This window comes from Papio anubis, unplaced genomic scaffold (genome assembly GCF_008728515.1).
Source record: "Papio anubis isolate 15944 unplaced genomic scaffold, Panubis1.0 scaffold20, whole genome shotgun sequence".
NCBI classification, from domain to species: Eukaryota; Metazoa; Chordata; class Mammalia; order Primates; family Cercopithecidae; genus Papio; species Papio anubis.
In genome coordinates this window covers 515,951-540,074 of record NW_022162022.1, presented here as the reverse complement: position 1 = coordinate 540,074, position 24,124 = coordinate 515,951, and the positions used below count along the sequence as shown (strand labels likewise).

The window sequence follows — 24,124 nt, the reverse complement described above, 5'->3', positions numbered from 1 at the left end:
TAGGACATAGGCTATGAGCCATCAAAGCTTCATGGAATCCTTCTCTTTCTGTGTTGATCAAATGATTCCAAACTTACCCATGCAGTTCTTCATCATCATGAATCCACTTTCATAGCCTTCGTCACACTTGCATTCGAAGTCCCCAGGGGTGTTCACACACTGGCCTCTGCCACAGAGGTCAGGAGATATGCGGCATTCGTCAATGTCTGCACGAAAACAGCAAGTGGCAGCAAATGAGTCCCAGGACAGCCTTACTTCTTGCGACAATATGTTAAAGATAAAGAGTTTTAAAGGACGTCCCCCCTCCTGGCCCTTGAGGCTCATTCACTGACCTGTGCAGTTCCTTTCTTCCGAATCCAGAGCAAAGCCGCTGTCACACCTGCACTTAAAGCTGCCGATGGTGTTTCTGCACTTGCCGTGGGTGCAGAGGCTGGGAATCATCTTGCACTCATTGATATCTTCAAGAATAAGAACATGTGGGGCAAAATAAGTTGATGAGCAACCAGTCAGGAGGTCTCAGTGCCCACCATTTTAAATCCTGAAGGTTGGAAGTTCTTAATTTAAGGTCTTGGCAATACACATTTCAAAGAATGTGTGATGATCCATGAGATATATGACTTTGTAAACATTTCTAGCCTTTTAAATTTCTACATTTTATAAAGCATTGTTAAAGCAGCAAAGAATGTGTCTATTCAGACTTCTAGGGCCCAGCACACTGCCTGATACATAGTGAATATTTAACCACTACTTGCTGAATGAATAGATAATATGTTCTAAACCACTAGTATCTATATTTAAAGCACATAGAACATTATTAGAATATATTATCCTACAGCTATCAATTGACTGTGTAGCAGAATGACATATTCACTTAATACTGTTTGGTGCTTTTTTGGATAGGCCAAAAAAAAAAATTTCAAAGATATAATTTATAATTTAAATTATTTGCGAATAATTTGTACAATTCAGAAATATTTTCTCAATGTTATCTTAAGTCTTCTTTCTTTCTTTCTTTTCTCTCTCTCTCTCTTTCTCTCTCTCTTTCTTTTTTTCAGACAGGATCTGCTCTGTCATCCAGGCTGGAGTGCAGTGGTGTACTTGGTTCACTGCACCACTACCTCCTGGATTCAAGCAATTCTTGTGCCTCAGCCACCTCAGTAGCAGGGATTACAGGTGTGCACCACCATGCCTAGCTTTTTTTTTTTTTTTTTTTTTTTTTGTAGACATGGGGTTTCACCATATTGCCCAGGCTGGTCTTGAACTCCTGGACTCAAGTAATCTGCCCACCTTGGCCTCCCAAAGTGCTGGGATTATAGGCATGAACCACCGTGTCCAGCTCAAGATCTCATTAATATAATTTAAAGAGTTTCTTGTAGACTAGAAGACTCTGCATACATGTAACATGTGACCTGAGTTTCCTACTACAGGGCCCTTTTTCCAAAACAAGACCAAACACTTAAGAAATACGCAAGTTCATTTCTACATGTGAGACAGAACTGGGAGATTAAATCTCCAGAACACCAAGTCCTTCTTCAGCAATGAATTACCACAGCCTTTGGAAGCAAATTAAAAGTTCCTTTGAATTTACATAACTGACATTTAAGAGGGCCATGTAGAAACTACCTCTCCATACAGAACAATTTTAACCCCCAGGACTTCCTGGACCAAACAGTTAAAAAAAAAGTTCATACTTTTCTAAACAAAAATAATTACATAATTCAGAAAGCAAAAAGTGCATGCTGGGATGATCACATAGAGTGCTGAGATCATGAAAATGCATCCTGTTGGTCTAAAAAGGAAGGCAATTGGCCATGGAAAACATAACACTGTACCTTTGAAGAAAGGCTTTCCATTTGTAATTTCTTTTGTGGCAAATCCGGGTCCTCTGGGACACAGCTCCTCGTACTCAGGAGTATTTCTCATGGGACACTCCTCGCATTCCTCAGTACCCCAGGCTGCCCCAACGGAGCAGCAGCAGGCATCCATGCGGTGGCGGCCAGCAATAGGCAGGGTGCACTCCTCGTCCTCATACCTCAGGAAGCAGGTTTCCAGGCGGATATCTGTCAGAGGGAACCAAGGGAGGTTAAACAGAGCTACACGGCTTCCACTGCCCCAAACTGCCAACACTCTTATTAGGCAAAGTACTGCATACGTAATAATTTGCTGTACACTTATTGACTGGAATTAATTTTATTCCTCAAAAAAAAAAAAAAAAAAAAAAAAACCCAGGCTCTGGGGTAGGTATCCTCACCTAATAAAGACTCTCTTTGTCAGCCCATGTTTGTACTTCCTATTTCTGAAAAGTTCCCTTTCTACATAAGGAATGGTATTCTGAGAGATCCCATGATGCTCTTTCAGGAAATGTTTTCTCCTGTACAGAAATTCCTATCACCGATGCATGCACGCCATCTTGGCATGTCCTCCACAGCTAAAGGCCAGCTGTACTCTTTATTGTTGGAGAATGTTTGCCCTAGTGCAATCACCTTTTCCTCAGACCCACTTCATTTTTGGAAAGGCGGAATGGTGAACTCTGCAAAGAGGACTGTCTTACTTGAGATTGAAGAGAAAAATGCAAAGAAAAGCCATTCACTTCTCTTCTCAAATATTTCTTTCTTGTCTTACTTGAGACTGAAGAGAAAAATGCAAAGAAAAGCCATTCACTTTTCTTCTCAAATATTTCCTTCACCTCAACACGTGCTTATGGGTACATTCTTCAAGATACATGTGGGATACCTCTAGCCCCAAACCCAAATTCATGGGTTATGAAGAAGAATAGAAAGCCTAGCCAAGCAGAGGTCAGAAGAGCTGGATTTCGGTCCTGTTCTGTAACCCAGTGGATTGTCCTCAATAAATTATCCTAAACCTGAATTTCCACATCTGTTATAGGATGTTGCACTCATCTCTCTTAAGGTTCTGTGAAGCCCAAATGAGATTATACATCTGAAAGTAATGAAGTGTAACTGAAAACGTGAGATGTATCCTCCTTCTCTTTCTCCTTCACGATGGGGCCATTAACAATTTACCTAACTCCCTGGGTTTCCTCTAATGTTAGAAAGTTTTTGAAGTCTTCTGGACAGCTTTATATTCAGGCTGCCCATATTAAGATAAATTATTTTAAAATGAACCCAAAATTAAACACTGAAGCATCTTTCAAATGAAGAACCTAGAAGAAGATTCTCATTAAATACCGATTCCTCCTAAACAAAGAAACTAAGACTCAGAATAGCATTAACTGACATCCTTAATTACAAAAATACTTTTGGCTTTGAATTCCCGCTTCCATTCCATATTATTTTTTATACTATAAACTATAAAGTTCAATATTTAAAGGTTTGTTCATTCTAACTGGTAAGTGATCAAAATCCTTCACTGCATACCACTTTTTAAACTACCTACAGTAGTCTTCACTGAGCATGCACTTCAGAGTAATGTGGTTTCAGATGTGAAATACAGGTAAGCATCATTTCCAGAGTCATGGACTCAGAGACCAGTGATCCAAGGGATATACTCTAGGCAGAGGCAGAAGCCATAGTAGTAACACCAGAATAAGTCTGCCAGACCTTAGATGCATGACTGTGGGATCTCAAACTTGCTGCTATCACGAGCCCATAGGGGCTTAGGACTTAAGAGTTCTAAGGATTAAGGATTCTTAGGGTTGGGGTGAGACAATTTGGCTTGAGGAACCCACTTGGGCTCTAACAGTTGGCATAGAGTATCCCACTATGACTAGCAGTGATACCTGCCCTGGGCTTTCTCAGGTTCATTTTTCAGGGGAGTGGCATCTTCACTCCTGATATCCACAGGTGTTTCTGCAAGGACCTGTCCTTTTGGCCAATGTCAGGATATGCTTAGAAGACATGGGCTACAGTTTCCAAATACGTGCAAATATTGTTCTTTTCTCCACCACTCAGCTTGTATTTGATAGTTCATGGCATATGGGGCCGATTTAAGAGTTCTGGAAAAGTAACTGTGATGCTAGTGATTTAAGGAATAGCTGCATATCAACAAAAACTACAGTTGCTCCTTACTATTTGAAAGACTGTCAACGGAGCGGCCATGGATCCTAGTGGACATGCTGAATTTTGGAGTGTGTGTCTGTACCTGAAGCTAAGTGCTCAGCTATATCTTGTTAACTGCATTTTTAATAATCTTTAGTACATTATTATTAGAAAAATAATGAGCTCAGTATTTACCAAGACAGATCCTTCCTGTGGCATCCAAAGTCATTCCACTGGGGCACTGACACTTGAATGACCCCCTAGTGTTAACACACAGGCCATTTTTGCACACTCCTGGGAACACTTCACATTCATCTATATCTAAAAAGAAAAAAAAAGCATAAAGTTAATATATCTTTATAATATCATTCTACCTTATTCTACTCATGGAGTCATAATTATTCCCCATTTTGAACCTAGTAAGTTGATAAAACTAGTTTGCCTACAAATAGTTCGTGTAGAATTTCTAGGGTGCCTGAATAGCAACCAGAATGAGCCCACCTATTACTAAAGATGTAAGAGTTTCCCCACTGGTTTCAGGGAGTAACTTTTGAGTTGCAGAGACAGGCACCTGGTGTGAGTTCTTGGAGATAGCTCTGGTAGCTGTGGACATTTCAGGTAAGGTTCCTGGCAATATAATTTGCTTTATGAGACCAGATGTCCGGAAATGAGTAGAGAAGCAAAAACCTGATTTTTCCAACTAGCAAAGAAGAAACAGCTTGAAGGTCAGCATAGAAAAATATCCCACCAAGGAATATGTGGGCCAATGAAGGGTGTCTTTTAAGAAGTGCTGATAAATCACCAGACAATGTACAATCAATTCTAACTCAGCCATGGTCTCAGGCTGTTCTGTCCATGCTTTGGTCTCAGCTTGGGCTGAGGAGAATGAAAAGATACTCATGTTCATTCATTCATCATTCATCCAATCTCTCTCAAATGTATCAGTCCTTCCCAGCTCGCTTAATGGAGAGCAATATGTTCTCTGTACTTAATTTGGAAAAGTATTCACCACCAAGTTAATCAAAAGAAAGGCACTTACTTGTCAATGCCAAAAAAAAAAAAAAAAAAAAAAAAAAAAAAGGCGGGGGGAACATTAGCTAAGAAACTCATATACACTGTGTCTCTATTTAGAAGAAATAACTTTCCACACCAGGACTGTTGAAAAGTATTCTGAATCTTTCCTTGTAAGAGAGATCAATGGGGAGAGGGTGGAATCTACCTTTTTGGGTTTTTTGTTTTGTTTTGGCCACTTGTACAACAAAATATGCTGCTGAGGTCAGATAAGTTATTAACAGCGGGTCTGGACCAGAGAAAGGCCAAAGGATTCAGTCATCATTTGGAAAGCAAGACCTTGGGTGGGGGTTGTAGTGTGCCTCTTTGTTTTAACAGGGAAAAAACTTCATTTCATCCCACATATGGGACTAATTGCTGTTTTTAAAATTTTTCAGCTGCTGTGTCATGTCAGGTTGTGTTAGTCACCATGACCTATGTCTATCTGAAACTCCACGAGAAAGAATCACAGCAAACTGAAGAAACTCCGTGCAGACTTTCAACAAAGAGAAAACAGAATGTGTCCTTCTAAATCATCCATGACTGTGAAACAAACAAACAAAAAATGCCAGGACAAACCAAAGAAACACACATTTTACAGACTCATCAGAAACTTCCTGTTTTTCTCTTCCTGACAGCATTGTGAAAGTGCAGTCTCTCTAAACTGTGATCAACCTAAAACATTTTAAGCTACCCACCCTGTCCTTCGGACATAGCGGTCTGACACTAGCAATAGTATATATACACTTGTGAAATTAACAGCTGTTCCATTTTGTAGTTCTCATTTTTTTTCTTTCTCTGCTGCATATTTCTCCCTGTTAAGTTACATGACAGCTTTATCCAGTCCAAGTTAATACAAACATTCATTATGCACACAAAAATGTATGGTTTATAAGTAATCAGAAATACCTTCACACTGTGTTCCTTTAATTCTTGAGTACCCTTTACCACATATGGGATCTGTAATAAAAAGCGAAAAACAAAACAGAAAATTAATTTGAGATAACAATATCCAGACTTTGCAGTTCTGACATAGGATAAGAAACATGAAAGATGACCTGGAACATGAAGTAGATTGTGTTGCTATAAGTATGAGATAACAAAATGTTTCTGAGATTGCATAGGTGAGGAAGAACAACAATGAAATGTCTCCTCAAATAAAGCTCAATTCCACTAAGATATTCTAAAAGACACAGAAGTACCCTATAGATCATGTTAAAGTGATATCTAAGAGGGAAACTGAAGGTAGATTTCTCTCTTGCTGTTCACCTGAAAATAGGAATCACACTATAGAATTACTTTAACATGAATATGGAAAACTCGGTCTATAATTTGGAGATCTCATGCCCTCCAGCATTCACATAAATTTATACATTGATATATCTAAACAGTAAATCAGCAAAACCATGAGCAAGGTTCTCAAACCTCAAATTCCCAACAGATTTAAACGTTCACCAGAAATCCTCCTGAAGTTTAGTCATGAATACTGGTTTCTTTACATCAATTAGCTTTTTGAAAGAGAATCTGTACCTATAAAAAGCTCAGAACCCCTAACCACAAGGTTCCAAAGAGAGCCGGTAGGCACTGGTGCTCCAGGGAAGCAACACTAACTAACCACATTACAATGTGGAGATAGAAAATAATAAATTAACAAAATCACATAAAAATGGACACTTCTTATTTCCCATCCAGCAATATGGTTGGGGTCATCAGGATTAAATCTTTCAAAATTCTCATGTGAGCCTAAACGAAGTACTAGGCTTCCCCTTTTTAGGCAAAGACCAGTGGAGTGGTGTAGGAACCATAGCATGGGTTTCTCTTACCAACTTGGCATAGGGTGCACGGGCTTCCCCACGCAGCACCGAGGGAGGAGCAGCACTGGGACTTTAAGGTGGCTCCATTGATGTTGATCTCACACCGCCCATCGATGACAGTCTGCCAGCAAGTTCCCTTGATGGTTTCTGCAGATGAGGGAATAATATTTAATGAATCAATATAAAAATTCAAACATACACCTTGGAATCATAGGAAAAAATAGCATTTGAAACAAAGAATAATGAAGTTTTTAATGTTGTTCATCCATACTTAAACTCTTTTGCAGGAAAAGCTGATATTGAGTATAACAACATTGATAAACATAGAAAAATCATTCTCAGAAAGATAAATACCTATGCAGATGGTTTTTGTTGGATCCAAAGTACTTTCAGAAGAACATTCACAAATAAAAGAGCCTGGGCTGTTCTTGCAGACTCCATTAATGCAAGGACTTGATTCGCATTCATCAATGTCTGAAACAAAAACAGGTCTACATTACTGCTAAAATTTAGTCTTGGGCCTAAAAGAGTACTTCAACTTTGGCCTCAATTGCTACTACATATCCTTCATCCCACATAGTAAAGCTGGCCTAATAGTTTTTCCTACACTAGATGGAATGCCAAAATAACTCTATAGTATAGACTAGTACATCTCTATAGTATAGAATATGGGACTAGGCTGAACCTTTCTTTTTATTCAGAATATCTGCAGTAAATGTGTACGTGATTTCTGAATTAACAGCTCAAATAGCAGACACATAACACTTTCTTTATCTATTAAATGATGGCAATTAAAATGCCAATTGCAAGTAAATACCATAAGTGGCTTACAAAGTACATACTAGTGCCATTTAGAACCACAGTATTTCAACTAAATTGGCATAACTGTCTAAAATACAGGAGACTCTAATTTAGTCTTACGGTTTTCTGATGGCATTCCAAAAGATAGCAAAGTGCACAGTATAAGAACAAAGATCTGGTTTACCTTCACATGTTTTTAGGTCAGGTTTGTAGATAAATCCTTTGGGGCAGGTACAGACAAAACTTCCAGGAGTATTTCTACATTGTCCATTGTCACAAAGGAGACTGTTCAGTACACATTCGTTAATATCTGGAAAGTCAATGAAAATGAACACTTCAAAGGGTCCAGACTTTGCCTGCACCTTCTTTGCTCTTTTACATTAGATCTTTAAAGTAATAATGATATGATCGATTCAAGTAAAAAGGCAAAATTCTTGTATCATTAGCTTTTACCTAAACGATCTCATTTTAGGAAAACAGAGGCTTGACCTGGTTTTATTTTATTTTATTTTATGTTTTGAGACAGAGTCTCGCTCTGTCACCCAGGCTGGAGTGCACTGGCGCGATCTCGGTTCACTGCAAGCTCCACCTCCTGGGTTCACACCATTCTCCTGCCTCAGCCTCCTGAGTAGCTGGGACTACAGGCGCCCGCCACCAGGCCCAGCTAATTTTTTTGTATTTTTAGTAGAGATGAGGTTTCACCGTGTTCGCCAGGATGGTCTCCATCTCCTGAGCTCGTGATCCGCCTGCCTTGGCCTCCCAAAGTGCTGGGATTATAGGCATGGGCCACTGCGCCCGGCTGACCTGGTTTTAAACTAAATATCTAAACTGAGTATCTACAAAGCCTAAAGTCATTACACTATTTAATTCACTTATTTCTTTAGCAGGAAGAAAATACGGATTTGTTGGAAATCATTATCTTTATATAGTTACATTATATAATTAAATTTATATAATTTAATTCATTTTGTCAAATTAAAAGGATTAACCTTATTGATTTAAAGAACTAAATAAATACTTAAAAAGTATGGTCCATCTTTGACATGTGTTAGTTCCAGAATAGGTGTTTCTTCCTTATAATAATTCAAACTGTCTCCAGGTACGATTATAAAGTAATCTGTAGCATTTATGATTGTCATGAAGAATTTAGATTCATGATTCAGGGAGCTCAGGAAAACTGCTTGCTTTCAGCTGAATAATATGCCTGTCTGAAGCAAAACCCAACTTTAAGGGTTTAACTTAACAGAGAGTGGGTATTCCTGAAAATAAGCTGTGTTTTCTCTGATTAAGTCTAATAAATGGTTGGGAGAAGAGCTGCTTCTCTCTCAGTAAAAATAAGGTTGACTTTGTAGTCACGTGAGAATGGTTCAGAATCTCTGTATCTCATATCTAAGGAGCTTCTCTTTGAAGGAATGAAATCTGATACATCTTTATTTTAAGGAGCAAATCATTTCAAGGAATGAATCTGATACATCATTATTCATAAATTGTCAAGATTCAGTCATGTAAATTTTTGTTACTAAAGACATGCATATGCTGTGCTGACATTCCAAGTATAAAGTGTCCTTCTGTATAAAGTGTCCTTCTGCCTAGTCCTCTAAGCTACTCAAAAGCAGTTTTCTCCCAGCAATGAAAGAAGGAATGCATTATGCAGGAAATGTTTCAGAAAACAGGTAAAACTTCTTACCAACACAGTTCTTCCCGGTCGAATCCACTTCATATCCTGAATTGCATATACATTTATAGGTCCCACGAAGGTTTTCACAGATTCCATTTGGGCAAATATCAGGATCTAGTGCACATTCATTTATATCTGCACCAGAGACAAGTTCAAAATCAATTAACATTGTAAAATAAACATTGAATGAATTGTTAAAAATATAACACTACAATACATGTAATGACCTTAGGACCTACTAGAGGAAAAAAATCGATTTCACTGGAAAGAGAACACTCGATCTCTTTTTCTCACTGTAAGATACTCTGAGTCAAATCTTTCTCTCACAAGTTCCTGAGAGGAACTTGGCGTCTCAGCTGGAACTACAAGATAACCAATCCCTGATCAAGGCGAAGGAGACCTCCTGGACTTCTCCGAGTCCAAGCACCAAGATGGAAAAATGGATCAACAGCAGGTCCCAAGTCCCTACAACTGGTCTCCCACCACCAGCCCTTCTTTCTTCCATCTACCCTCTACACTGCAACCATTCTTACCATCCTAAAAACAAGCTGATTATATCATTCTCATGGTTCAAACTTTCATAGGTTCAACAATATCCTCAAGATTAAACTAAAATACAAATTTTTTGTTTACTTATCCCAAACTTCACACTTTTCTGTGAACATATAATGCCCTCTTTGCTCTGTGTCAGGAACGCCTGCAGCAGGCCTATTTACAGGTCAAAAGCCAGCTCCAACACCACATGATCTGAAAAAGCCTCTGCCGCTCTGCCCACCTGAGGTGGGGCCCTCCCTCTTCTGCACCCTCACAACTGAGGAGTCAAGGCAGGTGCAGAATGACAATCAGTGAATGGATAGTCCCAAATCCTGGTGCCTGACTCGTCTATAAATTAGGGTTGACTTTTTTTTTCTTCCAAGTCCCTATCACAACTTACTTATTTCCCATTAACTCCTTATTCATTATAAGTTTCCTTACCTCTCGTCTTTCCTCCTCTAAATATCCCCTCCACATTTTCATTCACACACAATGATGAAACTAATCATGCTGATTGAACTGACAATCAATTCAGCCAGTCCACATTCTTTCAGATCTCCCTGAATCAAACTGCGTAGCTTTATATTAATAAAATAATCCCTTCCTCTTTTTTGTCACCTATTTTCATACTTGTTCCAATTCTCCCTTTTAACTTTAATTCCTTGCATGGCACCGATATTTCTCTAGCTAAATATTTCATTCTCTTCCAACTCAGTTAACTGCTGTCACTGCTCCCTATTGCCGTCTTATAATACTGAGCACTTAACAGTTAAGAATCCTTCAGAATGCAGATGGAGAATGGTTCCACCAGCCCATCATCCTGAGTTGTACTTGACAGTGGAAGATCCACAGGAGAGTCAGGCTGCCCCTTCTCAAGCATGAGCAACAAAAGTCATTATATGTCATCTGCGAGCACCCATCAACCACAATGGGAGAGCACCTGACCCCTTCAGTGGCCAAGCCCCACAGCCACACCCAGAAATCCTAGAGCCCACAGTGCCCTGGCTGCTCTGCCACTGAAGGCTTCTGAGCATCCCAAATACATAGCACAGTGATGGCCAGAGAGGGAGTCAGGTCAGACCCGTGTAAAGGGATCAATGCAAAACCCACAGGAAAGCCTGATGCTGCCTCTGCACATATTGAAGGTAGTAAATTTTGAAAGGAATCCTTACCACTGCCTGCTGACGTCATCCCCGGCCCGCTGCTGCAGAGCGCCTGATATTCCGCTGCGATAAATTAACAGATAGTAAATGATTCCCTTGTTTGCAGAATAGGTCGATCCTGCCCTTGGTTTTGCACACACCATTTCCTCCAAAGTGAGTAGAACCAAAATTAAGTGGTAACGGAAAAGGAGGTATCTCCCCAGGGAGTCACCTTTACACCAGGCTCCCATTTTAAAGGCTACGCATCATCGAGGAAAACAACTTTTAAGGATACAGGCAAGTTATAGCAATTCCTTGTGCAAAGCCCTTTCGGAAAAGGTGTTTTTCCTATAACTTGATTTTGTTCACCAGGGAACACTTTACACTTACGGTGAAATGTGCCTGTTAAAATGTGGTTTCTTAACTGTTAATAAAACTTTCTCCCACCATCTTGGGGATAATTTTGTTTCTCACTGCTAGCTGTTTTTTCAGTACAATTGGTTCTTAACATTTCCTTATTTCTCTCTGCAAATTCTCTAGCCTCCTCTCACAAGTGCAACAACAGAATACCTACTCTTGCATTTAAGTGTATTTTTAAAGTTAATATTTATCAGGATACTGGATTCATTCTCTATGATATATCCATAGAGAAAGTATTGTTTAATGTTAAAACTGTGAGATTTTAATTGAAGAAACTGAAGTACACAGAATATGTCCCCAAATCTGAGATAGAATCAAAATTCTACTTCTTAAAATTAATACTATGTTTTACATACAATTCCAACAATACTTAACGTAAGAGTGAATGATGAAAATGTAGAACTAACTGGAATCACACTATCCAAGGAAAGGAAACTAGTGTCCCCTTAGTTGCCAATGGTTTCTGGCGCAAACAGTCTCATGGTCAAATGTAAATCATCTGTGCTTAAGTGGAAGGAGAACAGGATATCAGGGCCGGGGCTTATTGTAGAGGCTGACTGCACCTCACTGCTGAAGCAAATAGTTCCTATCTTCTGCATGCCAGAGAATTGCATCCTGATGACAGTGGACGTAAATGAGTTATACAACCAAAAATGATCATGTCTTCTAACAAATGTGAATTTGAGAAAGCAGTGAGGATTTAATTTTCAAATCGTCTTAGAAGGGGCCAAAAAACCAACAGATGGGAAGGTGTGTTTGAAAGTCAGGTCTGGGAACAAAAAGAAATCCATCCTTTTTATTCTGTTATATCAGCAAAAAACTAAAATATGTATGAAATACTGTAATACAACAAGAAAACCAAAATCATGCCAGTTTCCTAAAAAGGACTTTTAGAGATAATGACAATTTTGCTGAAGTTTGGCCTAAATGGAAGCAAATTATTGTCACCATTGTTTTCCATTTAGGCAGGATCCGGTTCTAGACCATTTTTTGTAGTGAGTTCAAATAAGCATGGGTTTGAATACCAATGACAATGCTAATTGCTGGCAGTTTTGGAAGCAGCCTTTTTCCTCTGTTAGTTTCTTCTCCCATAAATGTGGAACGATAATTCCCATTTCACCTGGTGGCTGCACAGAATTAACATTACATGTTTAATGATTTAACATGTACTGTGCACAGCTCAGGCCCTGAATAAAAAATAAGTAAATAAAAGTATTATAAACCCATATTAAGGGATAGGTATTGATGAGCTAACTCAGCGTAGTGCCATGGAGACAGTGGCATGAGGGATCCACGAGAAAATTCCCCAGAATTACCCTCCTGTGGGTTTAACTGACCAATCACACTCCCATGGGTTTAACTGATCCATTTCTGTGAAACGTCATTGTCAGAAGGCTGAGGACACAAGAGGGCTTGCTGAACAATGTGAATGAGCTCCAGCAACCAGTGAGAAACAGCTTCATATGCAACTTGCCTGACTTGCAGACCACAAAGATGAACTTCGGATTTTGTATATTTGGAGTCTCTCCCTCAACTGACAGAAGACATTCCTTTTGAGTATTTTCAGTACTTTAAACAGCCTACCCCCCATTCTTGAAATGAGGGATTTTCCTACATTGGGATGGTTCATGACCAAAGAGGTGGAGAAACCAAATGCATGAAACTACTTCCACGTGTGGACCTTTTCTGGGTAAATTCATTCAAATATAAGACAGAAGTTAGTGGAACCGGGCCTTACATTTAACTCTCGTTAAGCTTCACTCTTGCTATGGTTTGAATGTGTCCTCCAAAGGTCATGTGCTGGAAACTTAATCCCCAATGCAATAGGAATACTGCGAGGTGAGGCCTAATAAGAAGTGATTAGATCATGAGGACTCTACCCTCATGAATGGATTAATGTCATTATCATGGGAGTGAGTGAGTTATCATGAGAGTGACATTGTTATAAAAGCACATTCAGTCCTCTCTAGCTTTCTCTCACTCCTCCATGCTCTGTTGCCCTTCCACTTTCAGCTGTGAAGTGACTTGGCAAGAAGGCCCCCGACAGATGCTGGCGCCTTGACATTGGACTTCCCAGGCTCCAGAACTGTGAGAAATTAATGCATTTTCTTTATACATTATTCAATTTGTGGTACTGTGTTACTGCAACAAAAACTGGACTAAGACAACTGCTTAAAGAAATCTGGTCTTTTGGTCACCTTTTTATAAACCCACATAATTTCCCTATGGATCTTAAGAATTCTTTGGAAGTGCACTTGGTCCAGAGGAAAATGTAAAGGCAAATAACTATATGCACCAAGGCTCCTGGATTCTAAGTCTTGGCTCTTCCAATCATTCAACATGTGAACAAGTCACCTGTACTATTGTGTGCCAGCTTTCATGATACTTGTCTGCATTGCAAATTCAAAGTAGGTAAGAAAAGTATTTTCAAAAGTTAAAGTAACATGCAAAAGGATGATATTAATAATAGACAACTATAAAGTTATAGGAAAGTGTCTTTGATAGAATTATATTTGTATATAATAAAATTATTATAAACACATTGAACTGATTGGTGATCATACATAAAACAATTTCTATATTATTCACTGGGTGAAGTCATTAGCCAGAACAAAGTTTGCTTTCTTTAAACTGGCATCCCTCATTTCTTTTTTCTTTCTTTATTGAGACAGAGTCTCGCTCTGTCGCCCAGGCTGGAGAACAGTGGTGCTATCTCAGCTCACTGAAACCTCCACCTCCTGGATTCAAGCGATTCTCCTGCCCCAGCCTGAGTATCTGGGATTATAGGCACGCACCACCATACGTGGCTTTTTGTTTGTTTGTTTGTATTTTTAGTGGAGATGAGATTTCACCATGTCAGCCAGGCTGGTCTTGAACTCCTGACCTCAAGTGATCCACCTGCTTTGGTCTCCCAAAGTGCTGGGATTACAGGTGTGAGGCACCACTCCTGGCCCCCCATTTCTTTTAAAGGCTTCCATTTAACTTTCTCTAACTTTTCATCATATATTTTAATTTCTAACTGTTACTTTCAAATACTATTATTTTTAAAATAATAAATCTTTTAAAATTACGATTTACTCTTTAATTTGTTTCCTTTAGGGCAGAAATAAACTGACTAAATCCTATATGTAAAACCAACCAATCAGAGCTACATATTGTCAATATTAGGTCTAACTTTATTTCAGGACATTAGAGGTCCACTGCCAAGTGACCTTAAAATTGCGTTTAAATACTGGTGGGACATTGTTTTAATTTCAGTAAAGTATTCTTGTTTTATAAATAGAAATAATTTACAACTGGACAGGACCTTTTGGATTATCTAAGGCAACTCATTTTGTAGATGAGATGTCTAAGGATAGCTTTTCTGCATTATTCTATTTTATAATTATGTTTATTAATATAAGCCACCTCAAATCCTTTCGAAAAGTAGGTGAGGAAAATTCGGAAATAAGCAAAATACACAAATAACTAAATCACCTAATTAAGTAATTTGGCTGCCTGTTGATGGAGGAACAGAATTCTGACTCGCTATCCAGTTCTCTTTTAATTAGGCCATGTCACTTCCACTGGAGAAAAATACTTTTCTTCTCTCAGGTTAAATCAAATCATTAAAGAAAACCACACCGGGCCGGGCACGGTGGCTCATGCCTGTAATCCCAGCACTTTGGGAGGCCAAGGCGGGTGGATCATGAGGTCAGGAGTTCAAGACCAGCCGGGCCAATATGGTGAAACCTCGTCTCTACTAAAAATACAAAAATTAGCCAAGCATGGTGGCGCACACCTGTAATCCCAGCTACTCAGGAAGTTGAGGCAGAAGAATCGCTTGAACCCGGGAGGCGGAGGTGGCAGTGAGCTGAGATCATGCCACTGCACTCCAGCCTGGGCAACAGAGCAAGATTCCATCTCAAAAAAAAAAAAAAAAAAAAGGACGAAAAAGAAAACCATACCAAAATCAATACGTGGGATGTAAACAAAATTTACAAATGGTCTTTTGGAAAGCTATTGGAAATAGCCAAGTAATATGACAGTTATCTACCTTTATGCTGTGTAAAAGTCTGCTTTTATAATAGTTTCTGCAAAATGCAAACATCATGAAACAACTTTAGAAAACAAGGCAAAGTGCATGTATTGCAAAGAGCTTGAGTATTATTGAGGTAGGGGAGTTTATACGGGAGGCACAAATGCAATACCTATTCCAAATGATTATGAGGCTTAGATAACTACCTGTGACTAGACACTGGCTAGCCTCTGCCAAGACCCCAAGAAGGCACATGGGATACCCGGAGAGCAAAATGTCATCTTTCCCTGTGAATTCCACAAATGCAAAGACCTCAATGGTGGCAGAAGGCTGGCAGTACGAGGGCATCCCCATGATACCACATACCTGAATTCTGTGCAGGACACGGCTGGCAAGGTTCCCCAAATGCATACTCAGTGCTGGCACAACAGCATTCAGATTTCGTGACAGCACCAAACAAAGGTTTGATACACTGGCCTCTCTTGTATCCACCATAGCATGTACTCCGCATGTGCGTGTCTAAACAGGAAGAAGCATCTGTCATCACACTGTCACTTCAAACAGAGCAGAACCCCCCAAGTCAAAGTTGAAGAGGGCTTTGTTTATCCATCATCCCTGGTGTAACTCACAGGGAATGCCTCTGATATGAGGGCTCCATTTGAAGAAAAAATAAACAAAAATAGAAAAACACAACACATTCAGCTTCTAAGCATTGGAAACCAATGGCCAGATTGTTTCAGTTTTCTAGGGACTATCACGGTTTACCAAAATGTGAGGCACTTTAATGCTGGAATTATATCTCATTTATTTTGTCTTTCTCAGGCCTGTGCAGAGCAGGCACTTAATAAACGTTGAATTAATAATGGATGAATGTTGAATCTCACATCCTGCTAAATAAGACCTTTATTAGAAATGTGGCCTATCCCAAAATAAACATGCAATTACTGAATGTCTGAATTAGGTATACTTTCCAAAAAGGAGAAAGTTTAATCTGTGAAAGGTTTGTTATATAAACCTGTAGATGTTGGTCAACTAAGCTCTGTTATCTTTACCACCAGGAAGCGTGTTTCCAGCTATGCCCAATCCTTTTCCAATTCAAATGGCTTACTGAGTACCTTTCTTAAAAATAATCTGGATAAAACTGGTATCAATTTTTCAACAAGTCTCATACTTTTTAGAAAGTCTCATAAAACTATTATCATACAGGTTTCTGGATGATCCATATTCTCCTTTGCATTGTATACTGCCCATGGACATCAATTCTCTATTAAAATGTTCATCATGAGATAACAGCATATGCACATCAATTTCAATGACCAATATCAACAAAGGAGGGCTGGAGAAAACTGAAGACAGCTATGGGATTAGGGAAGAACAGGGGGAAGGATAGGTGGGTATTCTCTTGCTTTTCACTTAGCTCATCTTTCTAATCCTCGAATTAATGTTCAATTTACACAAGAAGAGAACTGACCCTGTTGCTCTGTTGCTCTGCAAATATTCTTTATATCTTACCTGCTACAGTAGAGAGCGTTTGTTACTAGTGGGCTTTATTGAGTGACAGAGGTTGAATCTCTCTCCTAAGTCTAGCCATGATGTTTTCTTACCAACACACACACGTCCATCCAGACCCACAGCCAGTCCAGGGAAGCATTCACATCTGTAGGAGCCGTCAGTGTTGACGCAACGCCCATTCATGCAGATCCCAGGGGTTTCACACTCGTTAATGTCTGTGGCAGAGAAAGGCACTTATTAAAAATGAAGTGACGTTTATCTAAAATTATAACATATTGACAATTATGTTTTAACACTTGAAAATGGGGAAGATAGGAAATAACATGCAGCATCTGCAACAAAAGCTCAAATGGCATTCTCATTTTCCTCTGAAAGAACAGTAACAAAATCAAGAGAAATCAACTGTTGGAACGTATTTTCCATAAAAAGCAACTTTAATATATTCTCCCAAGAGATTTTTGTATCCAAAATAATCACAAAGGCAAAAACAGAATCGGAGGAAGGAGAACAATGGCTGCTAGAAGACAAAGGGTTTTGTGTAATGCATAATCAGGGTAGCTCTTCCAGGGCTCTCAGAAATCTAGGGTAATAATAAACTACAGGAGGACTTTCCTTTTGGTATTCATCACAAAGACTGGCATCCCTTCTAGTATTACCCATGTCTTAGCTCTCTGGGACAATTCGCCTAAAATTAAAGGATAAACAACTAAAACCTTGATGGAACACCAAAGAAAAAGAACAGAAAATAAATATAGATTACTTCGATGACTATTCTGGGCCAATAACAGCACTGTATGTAATTGGAACCCAGCAAAGAAAAATCTTTCTTAAACTTTACAAATACTTTATGGTATTTTATGTGTATACTTAAGGAGGTCTGGTAAAATACTTTATTGGACACATATTAATAATAGCAGAGGGTTTTTTTCCCTTTAATATGGGGAAGTACAAAAGGCACCAAAATTGTGGTTTGGAAAACATACAACACTTAGAAGCAAATGATTTTAGGTCAGGCATGGTGGCTCACACCTGTAATTCCAGCACTTTGGGAGGCCGAGGTTGGGAGATCACTTGAGGCCAGGAGTTCAAGATCAGCCTGGCCAACATGGTGAAACTCCATCTCTATTAAAAATACAAAAATGAGCTGGGCATGATGGCATGCGCCTGTAATCCCAGCTACTTGGGAGGCTGAGGTGCAAGAATTGCTTGAACCCAGGAGGCAGAGGTTGCAGTGAGCTGAGATCACGCCACTGCACTCCATCCAGCCTGGGAGACAGAGTGAGACTGTGTCTTAGAAAAAAAAAAAAAAAGAAAAAGAAAAAAAGCAAATGATTTTATAACATCTCCTTTTACAATATACAACTAGTGTATGTGACTATTAACTTTCTCCTGACCTTAAAAAGGCAAATTGAGAGTAAAACACCTTCATGTTTTACTTAGCTTGTGTTGTTTGGCACAAAATATATTCGGGTGGTCCAAGGTTCTGTGTACAGATTATATTTGAAACAGCAGTTATATTTAAATACAGGAACTCAAATTGGTTAGTTATTCTGGTCACCTTTTTGTTCAAACTGTGACACACAATAAAACGTGGAGACTACAACCTGAAAGGTAACACAAAGAGCTTTTAATAAGAATGGAGATGTAAAGTAGATCCAAAGGAAGGTAACTTTGGTCAAATTTAGTGGCCTCAACTTTCAGAGAGTGAACAGAGAAGCCATGTTGTTGATCAGATGAGTTAACTGCGGAGATTGAATTAGCATTGTTGATTCAGCTTTGAACAGTCACACCTTTGTGGGCTCAGGACTAAGTGCTCAGGGCTAAGAGAAAATCTTATCCCATGGCATAAAGAGAAAGATTAGAAAAAGGAAGAAATTCAGTGCACATGGGATTAATTTCTGTCTTTTTTCATCCTTCAGTCTTATTACAGTGTGTGTACCCTATGCTCTATAAGCTAGAAAAAAGAAGACATTGATAATAATACAGAGCTATGGAGCTCTCTCTCTCTCTCAGATCCTTAAGCCAGAATGCTAAAGTCAGAACAAACCATCCATATCATCAGTACTTTCAAATTAATAGAACAATCAATTTATTGATAGGATACTATTTCACTGGTTGCCAATGGTGGCCAAACCTGGTTTAATCTGTGAGGTCACAGCATTATCTGTTGGCCATACTTAATGCAGAGATGCTGTGGCCTGGGTCAGCAGGAGCCTAGAGGCACGAAAAGTGAATCTTAGTGTGCTCTGTGTATCAACAAGAAGATTATGTATTCTCCTAGGTCTGCTCACAAAGGGGCTTTCATATTTCTTTCTATTATTTTTTTTTTGGAAGCCCAATTCCAAATATTCCAGCAATCATTCTCTTCCCTTTTCTTTTTTACTTGTACAGTGCTAAATTTGCACAATTTGACACTTTGTTTTATGCTATTTTACACTGTAGAATATTTCTATGTGTTAATCCTGTCTTCTCATATAAGTCCCTCCCACCACAGGGCTCAAAAGTACAGAAACCACCTTCCTACTTCAAATTTGAAACACCCAACTGTTTTCTCTTGCTGGGAAGACAGATTTGCACAATATTAAGAGCCATTGATGTGAAGGTCATAGAGAATGTAGGTAAACAACCAAGGGCTCGAAGTTCTTTTCAGCCTGGAGAAAATGCACATCTTGCCAAGGACTTAATACAAGGCTTTCTTCCATAACACGTTTACCAAAGCTGTCCACTAGGGGCACACAGAGAAGAGGCATCATAGGACTTTATCCTGCTTTTCTCTACCTTGAATAGCTTGACCCTCTACACTTTTGCATCTGAAACTATGCCCAGAAGCTCTAAGTGCAGCATTTTAGCAGATTTTCTGGACCTGTTTTGAGTATGAGGTTCTTTAAGAAGTCTGGTTCCAACTCAGATCCTGGACCAAGTGCAATAATCACTGATCCCTGCATAAGACAGGAGACACTAAGCACAAATTTGTCTCCAGCAACTTTTCTTAGGACCCCAATTCTCAACAGCAAAAATAAAAATCCTCATTTTTGCTTCAATACCTGGAGCAATGAGATTATTTCAAAATGGTTTACCAAACTAAAAAATGGTTGTTGGTTGTTTATTTATTCTGCTTAATCCTGTTTCCCTTCTTGCTTACCTAACTTGATAACGCCTAAATAAATTATCCTTAAAAAAAATTCTGTGTCTTAAGATGCCTGGAGGAAATTATGAGGAAGAGATCATTGCAAATAACATTCTACACCTATTCTGTCCAGGTAAAGATGTAAGAGGTGGCAAATAACAGCCATCAAGAAGCCTAACCACCATTATTCCCTAACTGGAAAGAAGAAGTAGAACTCAGCTTCTTTAAAACAATGCCCACATCTGTTGGAAGACCAATAGGCAGTTTGGATTATTTATTTGCTACATAGCTTTTGACTCCTTTGAGAATACCATTTCTGAAATAACAACAATCTTAAGGGCATAAACTGTAGCTCTTTGGATGGCTGGATTTAAGAAGGAGTTTCAGTCAGGTTTTCCAAACCAAAATTCAAGGTACTGTAAGTGGGGAGAATCAGTAAAGAAAGGCAGTACCTCTAAACAACATAAAGAGGAGAAAAGGCAGGTGAAGAACATGATCTAAGGTTTCACAGCACAAACCTTTGCAATAACGCCCATCTGATGCCAGCTGGAATCCAGGTTTGCAAATACATTTAAAACTGCCATCTTCATTGATACACATTCCATTAAGGCACATGTTCCTTATGCTGCATTCATCCATATCTGAAAAATACGAAACGTACAGTTTCTTACGACCAGAAGAGTAAGCTTACGAAGGAAACCAATCTGGATGAAAATAATTCTGTTTCTTCATATTTCTTTCTTTTTGTTATTACAGTCTAAGGCTAATTTTCATCCAAATAATATCACCTAACGAAGGAGAAGATGGGACATAAGAAATACATATCTCAGGTTCTTGAGTTTTGGCAGGTGCATGTAAACTTTAGGGCTAGATTTATAGGTATATCTATTTATAAAATATATAAAATTTGACTCCATAGAAGTTATCAGGGTCCTTTTTAGGAATAATAGTTTACAAACTGAAAAATGTGCTAATAGCCTAGTGGGTATATTTATTTCACAGAATCATATTACTTCTAATGCTCTGAAAATGAAAATAAGTCCAAACTAAGATCAGAGGAATCTGAAATGTATTTAGGCTACATCCTAATTCTTTTAAAGATGAAAACCAGAAGATAACTTGCAGTTTGAAGCAATTTTAAATAGAGACAGGTAAAAAGTGGACTTTTAAAATACATGGCTCAACTATGGATTATAGATGTGCCAGTGAACCTTTAAGACACCTTAAACATTGGGGATCGTTCTTTAAATTCATCAGTATGTTATTTTATTTAATATTAAAGCTGTCTTGGGAGGCACTTGCTCTTCTAGACACAGTGTTTTCACTTATAGGCTTTAGAAAGACCAAAGTAATTTATTATATATACATATTTTAGATATATATAATATATATATTTTAGACATATATAATGTATATTTATTTTAGATGTATATTTATATCTTAGATATGTATTATTTCTATTTAAATATGTATTTTATGAATATTATCTATATATTACATATTTAGAAAAACATATACATAATATATAATTACATATATAGAAAACATATATAATATATATTTTACATTATATATATTTTAGATATATATTTCACATACTGATTAGTAGCATTTTATTACTAGGCAGACACTTTAAGCAAAAAGATTATAAATGGCTAGATAATACATGGACTTAGGTATGTCCTATTTTTTAAAAATGTATAAATTCTGATTGTATAAAATTAGGAAGCATGACATTGTGCCACAAAAGTTTCATCATCACCAGGGATCTTTAAAGGGCAAGCTCTCCTAGCAAATTAAAATGTTATTTGATTCACATAAATGTAAATTAAGAAATGAATATTGTGGAAAATCAGGCTTCCCTCCCAGATAAAATAAATAAAACATATCTTTATTTCACTCATTATTTGGTCTTGTTAAAGACCTCTGATACTGAAATTGCAATGGAAGGGGAGGACTACCATTAGTATACTATTATTACCTTCACAGTTCTTCCCATCTCGTGTAACGTGAAAGCCTGCATTACACACGCAATGAAAACTGCCATCTGTGTTGATGCAGCGTCCGTTATTGCAGATCCGGCCATTCTGTAAACACTCATCAATGTCTACAACCAAAGTTTAAAAAGAAGAAATAGCTTTATTTAGGGGAGTTAAAATTATTTTATTTCCCCCTCCCTCCATTTGCAAACTCATGATCTTAGCTTTTGGTTTTAATTACTTAATAATATTCTCCAACATAAACTGGTTATCAAATAATGTGATATTTAGGGTTATCAGAGTTGAAAAGACATGATAAAAAACCTGTATAATTGCATTAGAGCTAACTCTAATTTCTAGTAAGACTCCTTAAATCTGAAGTCTGTAAACAAAATAGATTCTTCTTCACCATTTTCCAAGCACATTTATTTAACCAGTATAAATCATTATTTATACTGAAATTTGGCTGGCGTCTTTAAATACATAATTTTAAAAGACATATTTTATAGCTATCTCAGAACAATACAAAAAAACGCTACTTTTTAAAATAATCACCTTAATTCTGCCTGAAAACCATCAATCATATCTCTAAAACGTTCGTCTTCTTTATGGTAATTCTGGTTTACGTGCAGGGTTATTGCTGATAGATTCTTAGTCTTTTAAAAAACAACTTTACGAGTATTCTATCTACCAAATAAAATATTGATTCTGTGAGGGTAGTTTTCCTTTTTTCCTACTGTGGTTAGTATTGTGCCAAAGTACACAATAAAGCTTGATACGGAAGTGTTAAAATAACAATAACTCAAACAACCTGTATCTGATTTCTCACTTAAAGATGAATAATCAACCCAAAGTGGATAGCATGGTACCCTGGATTATCTGTTTCTCTCAGTTTCTAGAAGCTACAAACCTGGATAAACATCAAAGAGGATGAACACAAACCTCTTTGTCTACACAGGCACAAAATCACTTCCAGGGCTTATTCCCAGAAGATAGGGACTGGGAAACTATGTGGAGTTGGGTGGGAACATTCCTATCTGTGCAGAGTTGAGGCCACATTTGTCTGAGTATAAGCGCCCTAAATATCCCCTGCACAATGAGCACGTGCATTTATGGCACCTCAGTTACGCTGACTGTCTACCCTGCGTCTGCATGATGTCTTGTGGTTGGCCCTCAGATGCACTTTCTTTCTGGGCAGATCCTGCAGTGGTTTCCACACAAGTCATTGGACGAGCTGAGGCAGTCTGGGCTTTTCTTCTGTCTGATCTTTGTGCCAACAACCTACGATCTTTTTCTCTCTCATTTATTTCTTAATCCTTGCTAAAAATCAGACTTGCTCCACACTCCAAAAAAATGGTAAAAACCACATATTCTTGAGCAGACTTTTTTTTTTTTTTTTAAGGATCCTATAATTTTTTGAGGCCCAAGTTGAAAATAAACAGGATAAAGAGTTCACCTTTTTCTCTCCTCATCGATTTCAGAATGCCACGGGGTTCCCCATTGCCTTATAAGACAAATTTAAAGCTGGCCATTCAAAGTTCTCCTCTACTGTGTCTCTGCCCGTCCTTCTGTCCCCTTCTATTCGGCCCCTCACATACTTCCCAGCTATGTGCACAGCCTTTTGGACCATTCTGTGGCAACTTTCATCCACAAAATCATGTGAACACATTCTCAACTTCTTATTTTCAGGATAACCTTAGCGCTAGCTCTTAAAGAAGTCAGTGCTTGAAGTATTCAGGTCATCTTCAGTCTCCAATACTAAGTCTCAGATTGATAACAACCACATACATGCGTTTATACTGGCTGGCCCTTGCCCCAGCTGAGTGCTCTCAATAACCACTTCTCTTGGCTTATTTAACAGTGCAGTCTCTGGACATTGATTTCACTTTATTTTCTATTATTGCAAAATGCTTAATACGCTATTTGTACATGTTAATTATTTTAAACAATAGTCATAATATTAAGAAGGTTCTCAATTCAGTTAAGTGTTCAACCTATCCATATTTATAATTAATTAATAGAAATGTTAGCAAGTTCAAAGGCCTTGTTCC

General features: G+C 38.2%; 1 protein-coding gene across 1 annotated transcript in view; it reads right to left on the bottom strand.

Moving 5' to 3' along the window:
- LOC116272788 (fibrillin-1) overlaps window positions 1-24,124 on the bottom strand; it is a 236,939-nt gene that overhangs the window by 79,265 nt on the left and 133,550 nt on the right. Inside the window, exons 13-26 of the mRNA XM_031661595.1 lie at window positions 22,076-22,201; window positions 20,613-20,735; window positions 17,060-17,182; window positions 15,822-15,974; window positions 11,048-11,101; window positions 9,351-9,476; window positions 7,848-7,973; window positions 7,217-7,336; window positions 6,872-7,009; window positions 5,958-6,008; window positions 4,194-4,319; window positions 1,833-2,060; window positions 333-458; window positions 78-206 (exon numbers count right to left, since the gene is read on the bottom strand). Coding sequence (XP_031517455.1) covers window positions 78-206; window positions 333-458; window positions 1,833-2,060; window positions 4,194-4,319; window positions 5,958-6,008; window positions 6,872-7,009; window positions 7,217-7,336; window positions 7,848-7,973; window positions 9,351-9,476; window positions 11,048-11,101; window positions 15,822-15,974; window positions 17,060-17,182; window positions 20,613-20,735; window positions 22,076-22,201 — 1,749 coding nt within the window. The remainder of the gene's footprint in view (window positions 1-77; window positions 207-332; window positions 459-1,832; window positions 2,061-4,193; window positions 4,320-5,957; window positions 6,009-6,871; window positions 7,010-7,216; window positions 7,337-7,847; window positions 7,974-9,350; window positions 9,477-11,047; window positions 11,102-15,821; window positions 15,975-17,059; window positions 17,183-20,612; window positions 20,736-22,075; window positions 22,202-24,124) is intronic.